The sequence below is a fragment of the Peromyscus leucopus genome, chromosome 5, assembly GCF_004664715.2.
Source record: "Peromyscus leucopus breed LL Stock chromosome 5, UCI_PerLeu_2.1, whole genome shotgun sequence".
NCBI classification, from domain to species: domain Eukaryota; kingdom Metazoa; phylum Chordata; class Mammalia; order Rodentia; family Cricetidae; genus Peromyscus; species Peromyscus leucopus.
In genome coordinates, this window is record NC_051067.1 from 39,612,836 (window position 1) to 39,623,493 (window position 10,658).

Here is a 10,658-nt window from a genome sequence, read left to right on the forward strand (position 1 = left end):
GGCATTTTTTCCAGACCAAAGACACACTAGTCTTAGAATGGGAAAAGAAAAAGAGTGTATGGCTAGATTGTTGTATATATAGTCTCGAAATTCAAATGAAGCCGTAAAAGCACTGACTTCTCATTGGATAATAGTAAGGCCTCACAAAAACGACAGGGCTCATGCAAATGAAGGACCAAATAGCCTCATTTTCTATTGGACAGAGGAACATTGTTATTTTGACCAATAGGACGGCGTTCTTTTGTGACACAGAGTAATGTATCAAAACGCTTACATAAGCTTCATTCTTGCTTTTCACTATTTACATAACTTAAGTCATGTCTGATCCTAGCAAACAGGGCTACACGGCTCTCTCCAAGGCCAAGACCCGCTCCTCCCGGGCCGGCCTGCAGTTCCCCGTGTGCCGCGTGCACCGGCTCCGGCACAGGTAAACTCATCGATCATAGTTTATCTCTCCAGTTTATTCCAAAAAAACATTCTTACATTATCTAAGAATTCGAAAATTATTAAGCCTTCACCCTAAACTCGTGAATTACTTGTCCCTTTTAAGAGCAACAATCTAAATTAGGATTACTGGATTATGAGTTAACTTTAATTCCTAAGTAGTTACAAGACTTTACACACTGTACCATGACGAAACAATAACACCACGAAGACAAAGCAAATTGGAACATTGTGCTGGGGCTGATGTTTGACGAGACTCCAAGGGTAGACAAAACTACATAACACCACAATTTTTCAAAAAAAAAAATAATAAAGTAATATGGGCGTGTCAGAATATCTGGCCAATCAGATAAGCTTAACGCTTGACCATCGCTCAGAATATTACTCAGCCAATGAGATTTTGGCGCGGGACTTTCGAAAAGTCACAAGGCCAATCAGAATGTTTTTAGGTATATTTAAGGGCAAGATTTCCCTTTGTCCGTAACATTTGTGTCTTTTTGGTCATTACTATGGCTCGTACCAAGCAGACCGCTCGCAAGTCCACCGGCGGCAAGGCCCCGCGCAAGCAGCTGGCCACCAAGGCCGCCCGCAAGAGCGCCCCGGCCACCGGCGGCGTGAAGAAGCCGCACCGCTACCGGCCCGGCACCGTGGCGCTGCGCGAGATCCGGCGCTACCAGAAGTCGACCGAGCTGCTGATCCGCAAGCTGCCGTTCCAGCGCCTGGTGCGCGAGATCGCGCAGGACTTCAAGACCGACCTGCGCTTCCAGAGCTCGGCCGTGATGGCGCTGCAGGAGGCCAGCGAGGCCTACCTGGTGGGTCTGTTCGAGGACACCAACCTGTGCGCCATCCACGCCAAGCGGGTCACCATCATGCCCAAGGACATCCAGCTGGCCCGCCGCATCCGCGGGGAGAGGGCGTAAATTGCCTACGTTTTAGAACAACCAAAGGCTCTTTTCAGAGCCACCCACAATTTCATAAAATGGTGCTGTAACCTTGTCCCCGTGGTTCGATGGTGATTGTGTTTGTATATTACTTAAAGGTCAGTATTCGTACTCAGCTTGTCTCCAATTCTTGCATTTAGTTCTGGGTCTCATGTGTCCTGGAAGTCTGCACTGTTAATATAGTCAAGGACACGTTCACTTTCTGCTCGTAGTATGAGATTGAATATATGTCAAAGGCTTGATGTTCTTTGCTGCAAAGCTGTCCCTGTTCTAAAAATGTGCTGAGTCAGTCATAAGCCATAAATCTTACCACCCTCAGGATAGAAACCTCAAATCTAACCAAATTAAGACATAGCGTGGATAGATAGATACTAATTACACCTCTAAATCTAGGCAGCCTATGAATATGTTGGGAAACTTTAGAAAACTCACAAAATTAACATAAACATTCTGTGCTGTTTCTTTTAACTTCACTGATTCCCGATAAAATATATTTTATAATGTTTACGACACACAGTGGGTGTTTGCTTTTTTCCTTTAGTAAAGTTCGTAACTTATTTTCTTGACTACTTGGAACAGTTTCCACTTAAAAACTCAGTTTTGTAATCAATTTTACAGAACTGTTCATACTTGGTGAATCAGTCAAGATTGTCTTCTGTATGAATTATAATCTGGCTGAAGTCTTCTCGGTCTAGCTTCTAGCTGTTTTTCTTCACTGTATTCATGCCCAGAGCTGATACCTAAGGGTTCCATGTCATCAGCTGATGGCTAAGACTGCATGATCTTGCTAGGAGTCCAGGTGAGGCTGTGACCTTATAAGGAGTGTTCCCTGAAGCCTCACATCAGAAATGCTGGCAAGAGCTGTAGTAACATTGCTAATATGTAAGATAAGCATGCTTGTAGATCACTTTATCTCACTAAACCAAAAATGAATGTAACTAAATAGTTTTCAACCAAAATTCCAAATAGTCTCATCACCAACAATCACTTAAAGGTTGATTGGTTTGTTGTTTCCTTTTTTTTTTTTTTTTTCTCTTTCTTTTTGGTTTTTTGAGGCAGGGTTTCTCCATGTAGCCAGGGCTGTCCTGGAACTTGCTCTGTAGACCTGACTGACCTTGAACTCAGAGACCTGCCTGCATCTGCCTGCATCTGCCTGCCTCTGCCTGCTGGGTGTTGGGACTGACTAAAAGCATGAGCCACCACATCCGGCATAAAGGTGAATTATAATTGAGGTTATGATCAGTGGGACATAAAATGAAGGCCTTCACTATACATGATGCAAATATTAGAAATATAAACCAAAGAAATGAAATGACAACCCAAGCCAAAATGACTATAATACATAATAAAATAAAGTTAGGTTCATAACTTAAAACAAATCAATAGGATGACTGCAGGCCTAGGGCCCCATCCAGGGCCTTGGAAGATCAGACACTTGGTTTTCCTTAACATCCAGGTCAACCTGCCTCCCCACCAGCATCCTATATTCTGTTTACCTTCACTTTTGCAGACGCTTATCTGCATTGAGACTCTCTGGCCCTGGGGCATAGCTGCTTTCTAGAATGCTTTGGATGGTGATGCCATTATTAGAGAAATGGGGCAAGGGGGAGCATGAGGTGATCAATAAAACCAATACAGTCAATTATAAGCAACTTGAACACTTTTGACCTCAATTGAAAGTCCAGGTATACCTTTAGAACACTTTATCAATTTGTTCATTATTGAATAGCATCTTCCTAAAAAGAAAGAGGTCCTTATAGAAAAAAAGTAAAATTAGAACCGTGGATCATTAGGGAGACCCCAGCAGACAACACAAGTGTGAATCACATGGATCAAATACTAGGACTCCTTAGCCTCATCAGGAGGTTGAAGCAAGATGATGAGGAATTTAAGGCCTTGCTGTCCTATATAGTGAGTTACATGTCAGCATGGGCAGCAAACTGACATCTTGTCTCAAAACAAACAAATGTAAAGGTAGTTAGACTGGATTATTAGTTATAATTACCAGTAGCTTTCAAATCATTTTCTCCCACGTCAGACTAAGGGATTTTAATAAGGTAACTACCAGCAAATATTACCAGCTAGTCGCACAGCAAACAAATACAATTAATATCTTCTGCTAAATAGGTTTGTACCAAAATGGGTGATCAAATATAATTTCTTCTTCATCTTCTTCACAGGTGATTCTGTTTCAGATATAAGGCTGCCCCCAGGTAGACAGGAGAAGCTGTGATAGACAGGCCTTGGCCTTGATTAGATTCTGAACTTGGTCAGAGCTGGTGTGCAGAGGCATCGGAGAGCCAGTAAGACACAAGACATTAATGATTCTCTCTAAACTTCCGGCCCATACCAGAATTATTGTTTCCTTGGAAATAGCTACATACAACCCAGAGCATATGTTTTTGTTTCCCCTACACTATTTATTATGAGAACTGACTGTATGTCAGACAGGCATTTGAAATTTAGCTAGTCTAGTCCAAATCGTGCTTTAAATGTAGAGTGGATTCCAGACTACAAAGACTTCATATGCAAAAATATTGACAAAATATTTTCATATAATTTATTGAAATATTTATTTAGCCTAGGTTGACAGCATCAAAATAGGTTTTAGCTCTTTTTAGATTTTAATGCAAGATGAGAAATTTTTAATTAAATGCATGTCTCATATAGGTTTGTGGAAAATTATTACTACATAGAAGATAATGTTACTGACTCAGAGATCAGAAGCTAGCTAATGAATCCTTAATGTTGCCAAGCCTCCATCTCAATCTCTAAAATGGGAGCAGTAATAACACCCACCTCAACGTGCTATGCCAAGACTGTGTTGTGAAATAAGTGTGTAATAAACAGCTACTGTGTTTAGCTTACTACAATTAAGTGCACGGGAAATGCTAGCTCTCCCTAAGTGTCGTTAGCAGCAGCCCCTAATCCCTGATCCCTTCCAAACTCCTCTGATGGACTAATTAATCCTGCATGCACGGCTTCTGTTCATCTCTAGCTGGGATTTCAAACACAAAGCTATTGTCTACATTTTCCTCCCAGTTTGTGTAGTTCAACTACCTGTTCGCTTTAGGCCTAGGGAAGTAATAGTATATCTAATTGCTGAAAATTATAAAATTAGTAAGGATGGATATAAGCTTGGAAAGAGAAGAGAGTGGTACTCAGTGTTTGCCGTGTTGGCCTGGGGATTATTATGAACTGAGAATCAGCAGATGCATCGTTGCCTTGTGAAGGAATCTCCATTCTTGTACTTGGAAAAGGAGAGCACTTCCTACCACGCTGGGTGTGGAGAGGGCAGTGACATGAGGCCTTCCTCAGAGGACAGGACTGTCACAGGGTGTGAACGCCTGCCTCCTGCCAGTTTTCACCAACCTTGTCATCTTCTGAAACTTGAACCCCTCTCCTGAGCTACCATAATTCATTCTGAATTCCTCAGTCTAACTTCATCTTCGAGTTTCATTCGTTTTCTGTGTACCCTGTGCTTACAGAATACGAATGTTCTTGGGGATAAAGCTCCTCTTCATCTGAGCTTTATCAGTTCACAGTTCACAGATACTCAAAAGTAGAGGGAGAGTCCTTGCTGACAATTTCATAAACATAAGCTGAGAAAAGGATTTTTCTTAAACAGACCAATTTTTAGGCTCAGGATGAATAGCTGGTCAGACCTTCAGCAGTTGCCTCTTGAAGCACATGCATTCTGAGGGGAAGAAAAGAGTAAAGAAGGTAGGGGTGGGGGTGGGGAGGTGCTGGGGGGGGGTCCTGGGGAGGTGGAATGCTGCATCTAAAGGCTATGGGTGAGTTATACCTCTTAGATCTCAAATAATTAAAGGAAAATGTCTCGTATAAAGGTACAAATGGGGACTGAGTATGTAGCTCAAGGGGAGATCGTCTGTCTGGTATACTCAAGGCCCTTGGCTTCACCTCTACTACCAAAGTGGAGGGGAACTATAAAGGCAAAAAAAAAAAAATCTACAAAAATATGTTTATACAACATTTCTATATTCAGATCAACTTTAAACATACATCTAAATCCAATAAATTAGAAATGCAAAGAAGGACGGAATGAAAATCATAAAATCAATTATCTTTTCTTGGGATGATTTGTCACACCTAACTCCTGGAGTGTAGAAATCAAGTAAATATGTAGATTTGAAAGTACTTGAAGAAGATGCACTGTAGTGGATATTTTGAACAGTGCCATTTACTTTGAGCTTTGTTATTATTATATTACTGTTATTATTATTATATTCTTTATTTATTTATTGGTGCTGGAACTCAAGGCCTCAGGACAGACAATCAGCCTTCCACTGAGCTACATGCACACGGCCTCAGTCTTATTTGAAACATTATTTGTGGTTCCATCTGAAGTAACATTTTTGTGGGTTGGATGTTTGGTTATTTTGATTTTTGCTGTGGTTGTTTGTATGTGTGTTTATTGTTTTGGTTTGGTTTTGACAGGGTCTCTCTACATAGCCCTGGCTGTTCTAGAGCTCACTCTGTAGACCAGGCTGGACTCAAACTCAGAGACCCTCCTGCTTCTGCCTCCCAAGTGCTGGGGTTAAAGGTGTGACCACCACACCCAGCAAGGTTTTTGTTTGTTTTTCAGATAAGATTTGGCTAAGCAGTTCCGCTTTGGTGTACAACAAAGATCCTCCTGTGCTAGCCTTCTAAGGGTTGGCTTCACAAACGTGCCGCCCCATGCTGTACTATAGTTAGCATCCACGATTAGATCTCAGGTTGCTACCACGTGATTCAGTTCAGGTCGGTGAGGTATTTCCAGTGACAGGAGTTCACAGGGCTCAAGGAGGAAGTGGGAAAGCAGACTGGAGGGACAAGAATGCAGCCCTGCACATCTCCTGTCTAGGCCCTAACCTGTAATTTAGTTCTGTTCTACGCTTTTGCTCAACAGATTTGGGTTCTTTTTTCTAGGGGCTCAGAAGACAAGCCCCAGAGCCCTGATATCAGTTTACCTCTGCTGCTGTAACTCAGTTCCATCTTTTAATTATTTTTTAATTGATTTATTTTTCATTCAGGGTCTCACTATGTAACCCTGCCTGGCCTCGAACTCACGGAGATCCTGCTGCCTCCATCTCCAGATGGCTGGGAATAATCTTCACACCCAGCTCAATCCCATTTTGAACAGAAAATTTCTGATTGTCTCAACTAGGCCCAATGACATTAGGAACACTCCAGACATTTTGTCTTCATAATTTCAGTATACAATATATGAACAGTACATATTTTTAAGCACCCTCATCATAAATGAAGATGAGAGCAGAGGTCATTCTGAAGTTGTATTTATTTTTATTAGCTCCACAGCCACAAGTGACTAACCGAACATAGGAAATAGTACATATTCTGGAATAAAATACCCTGTAAGTAGAAAATACATATGATATCACAAAGATATCACAAGAAACAAAAATGTAGAATGTTACCTATTTTATATTCATTTTACATTGAATGATAATATTTTGGATATAGTGGATTTAAAATGGATTCTACCTGTTTGGTTTTCTTCCTTATGAATAGTGCTTTTAGATTTTAAAGTTATAAATGTATTGTATCTGTTATGTATCAATGAACAAACCTGTCCTAAAATTGTTAATTTATTTGCTTCAATAACTAAGTAGTTTTAATGTCTACTTCATGGGATGTCCCTAAAAGAATCAAATCTCAAAGAATGTTATTGCCAACAGCACTAAAGATAAGTTTATAGGATTAAAAGTAAGAATAATTATTAAGACATATTTGGAGAAAATTTAAAGATTTCTAGGGAGCTAACACAAATACCTCAACAGAAAGGGGGGAAAAAACACATGTTGTTGTTTCATAACTCTGGTAGCTCCACAATTATTTTTAAACACAATCTCAACAAAAATGCCAAAATGCTTTCTTCTCAGTGATGGGATACTAGAAAACATTTTTTTTTTTTTTTTGATTTTTCGAGACAGGGTTTCTCTGCGTAGCTTTGCGCCTTTCCTGGAACTCACTTGGTAGCCCAGGCTGGCCTCGAACTCACAGAGATCCGCCTGGATTAAAGGCGTGCGCCACCACCGCCTGGCTAGAAAACATTTTAAAATACATATTAAACACCAAAAAGGAAGAAGAAGAAGAAGGAGGAGGAGGAGGAGGAGGAGGAGGAGGAGGAGGAGGAGGAGGAGGAGGAGGAGGAGGAGGGAGGGAGGGAGGAACATAAAGGCATGGTAGCAAAGCCCTGTAATCCCAGCTACAGGAGGCTGAGGCAGGAAGGTCACAAGGTTCAGGCCAGTCTGGGCTACAGACAGGATGACACCTAGTTCACAAAATACAAAACAAGGGGACACATTTCAATGGTAGAACCTGATAGAATGTTCAGTCCCCTGAACAACTAATTAACTATTAATTAAAATATAGAAGGAACGCCTTAGAAGATTATGAGAAGCCTGGCGGTGGTGGAACACATCTTAATCCCAGCACTAGGGAGGCAGAGGCAGGCGGATCTGAGTTGGAGGCCAGCCTGATGGACAGAGTTCCAGGACAGCCAGGGCTTCAGAGAAACCCTTTAGATTTAGTCTCTCCAAGGAATTTAGCCCATGGCAAACGTGAAACAAAAGCTGGGAAGAGTTGAGAGAGTTCTCGGACAGTCCTGAGGGCGTGGGGTGGGGAGGACGGGTCAGTTTACTATGCTTTGTACAAAAAAAAAAAAAACAAAAAAAAAAACTGTTTGTTCATTTAAACTGAGGAATCAACAGGAGAAACAAAGGAGAAAATTTTCCTTTCTTGATCTCCTGGCTTTCCCAGGTGATAAACTCTAGGGATACTGAAAAAATCTGGACCCATTGTGAAAAGGCTTGCTGTAGGTCTCTAAAAGGCATGCTTCCCATCTCTATAGGAAACACCAGCAATAGGATCCAGGCTCCCACAAAACAACGGGGACCTCAAACACCCTGCTGCGGGTATGAAAGAACCACCAACAGTGAGTGAAAGTTAAAGGCTTTTTATTAGAAGCAGCCCCGATACATCAACAGAGAGCCAGTAATTTACTTTGCTGAAACATTTCGGACTGCACAAAGCATAGCAAGAAGCCTCACTATGTATGCGGGGTCGGTCTTTGGAGTCGACACGCATCTGTAACTCAAGCACTTCAGGAAGCTGAGGCAATGCCGGTCTAAAATGAGACCCTGTGCCAAAATGAGGCAAAACAAGCCCAGTAATCGATGAATCGTACACTTGGGAGGGGGGGGGGAGAGAAAAAAGATGGCTGACCAACGTTGTGACGCAGTTCGAGCTACCCTTCCCTTGCTGTGGCCAACAAACCCAAAGTAGAAAACCAGTCCCAGGTCAGGCTTATATAACTGGGCGGGCCCTTCCGCTGCTGTCGCTGTAAGGTCTTTAAAGGAAGTCAGATCCGGAGCCGGCAGCCGACCTCCTGCACACTTAGAAGACCCAGCACATAGGCCACCCTAGAAACGAGTGCGGGATGCGCTCCTCGCGCAAGGAGCGAAAGCTTCGGGAGAACGCAAGCCCGACTGGCGCCCAATCAAACCGAGGACTAAGGGCCGGGGCGGGAGGGAGCCAACCCGCAAGCAGGGCGGAACTTTCAAATCACCCACAGCCCAACATTGATGGCGCCAGGGGTTGCTCCTTGCTGCTGGCAGCCACGGAAGGTTGCAGCCGGCACCTAACGCTTGCTCGGCCGCCCGCGCAAGCATCGTTCTAGGTGAGCTAGGGAACCCCACCCCACGGAGCACCGACCGGATTGCATCGCACGCAACCCACTTCTGCAGGACACAAGGTGGAAGGAGGGGGCTATCACACCAATGTCACAGCTACACCAATGTCACAGCTCTTCCAAGTGGGAGTGGTGGCTCTGAAAAGAGCCTTTTGGGTGGAAGGAGGAAGACAGCCTACTTCTTCTTGGCCGCAACCTTCTTGGGCTTAGCAACCTTGGGCTTGGCAGCCTTCGGTTTCACGGCCTTAGACGCGCTCTTGACCTTCTTGGGCTTGGCAACCTTAGCCTTCTTTGGACTCTTGGCCACTTTCTTGGTCACAGCAGCCGCTGCAGGCTTCTTCGCCTTCTTCGGGGTCTTCTTGGCGGCTTTCTTGGGTGTGGCGGCCCCAGTCGCCTTCTTGGGCTTCTTGGCTGCGCCCGCGGGCTTCTTCGCCTTGGCCGCGCCTGCCTTCTTGGCTTTGGGCTTGGCCTCGCCGGAAGCCGCCTTCTTGTTGAGCTTGAAGGAGCCGGAGGCGCCGGTGCCCTTGGTCTGCACCAGGGTGCCCTTGCTCACCAGGCTCTTGAGCCCCAGCTTGATGCGGCTGTTGTTCTTCTCCACATCGTAGCCGGCGGCCGCCAGCGCCTTCTTGAGCGCGGCCAGGGACACGCCGCTGCGCTCCTTGGAGGCGGCCACAGCCTTGGTGATGAGCTCGGACACCGGGGGTCCGGACGCCTTGCGGCGAGCCCCGGCCGGCTTCTTGGCAGCCTTCTTCTTCGCCGGCGCCTTCTCCGCAGGGGGAGCGGCGGCGGGGGCGGCAGGAGCGGTCTCCGACATGGTGAGGATCCGAAACTCAGGAACTAGTGGCAAAACGCCGATGGAGTAGCGCGGGCCCGGCCGCCGTATATATAGAGCGCAGGCGCGCGCTGATTGGTGCTCCGGCGGCCTGCCTGGCTGGCAAGCTCAGAGCAGCCGCGCTGCGCCCAACTTGTGTTTGTTACACTTCACAAAAAGGGGAAAATATTAAAATGTCTTGCACCAAATCTCTCGACTTTGGTCGGTAAAGGATCCGAGAAGCCTCAGGCGTCGGATTATCTGTTTATTTTTTCCTTATCCCCAAAGACAACGCGCCTAGGAGTCCCTAACTCCCCCAACTCCAAAGGAAGTCCCGGGCAAATAGAGACCACTTTCTGTTTTTCTTCTAAATTACCTGGTCGCTCCTTTGCCCCTCAAAGTTCTTTTTCTCAGGGATTATAGGGCACATGCTTCCCTTAATTTAGGTACAAAAACGAAACGATTTCCGCCTAAATTTTCACCATTATTCTGTTTCTTCGCAAGGGAAGTAACACAAGTCCTTGGTGACTTCTGAGTACAGACCCACCATAACCGTGGACTAGGACTGGGATTTCCAGTCTAAAGCAGTATGGGCAGGTTGAGAGGGGGTTCATAGGCCTTGGGGGTGTAGCATGTGGTGGGGGGTTTAGGACTGAAATATCTGATTTAAAGACACTGTCAAATTCTTTTCACTGGTGGGGGCGGGGCACCCTTTTCTCCACTCGGAAAGGGAAACATTGGGCTGTAT

General features: G+C 44.7%; 2 protein-coding genes across 2 annotated transcripts in view; both read right to left on the reverse strand.

Annotated features, from left to right (window-relative positions):
- LOC114700637 (histone H2B type 1-B) overlaps nt 1-49 on the reverse strand; it is a 463-nt gene extending 414 nt beyond the window's left edge. The window contains exon 1 of the mRNA XM_028880320.2: nt 1-49. This exon is cut by the window's left edge and continues 414 nt beyond it. Coding sequence (XP_028736153.1) covers nt 1-5 — 5 coding nt within the window. The 5' untranslated portion in view covers nt 6-49.
- Nucleotides 50-8,348: 8,299 nt separating this feature from the next.
- H1-2 (H1.2 linker histone, cluster member) lies at nt 8,349-9,957 on the reverse strand. Its single transcript, XM_028880075.2, has one exon. The coding sequence runs from the start codon at nt 9,911-9,913 to the stop codon at nt 9,275-9,277; it is 639 nt and encodes a 212-aa protein (XP_028735908.1). The 5' UTR covers nt 9,914-9,957; the 3' UTR covers nt 8,349-9,274.
- Nucleotides 9,958-10,658: the final 701 nt, after the last annotated feature.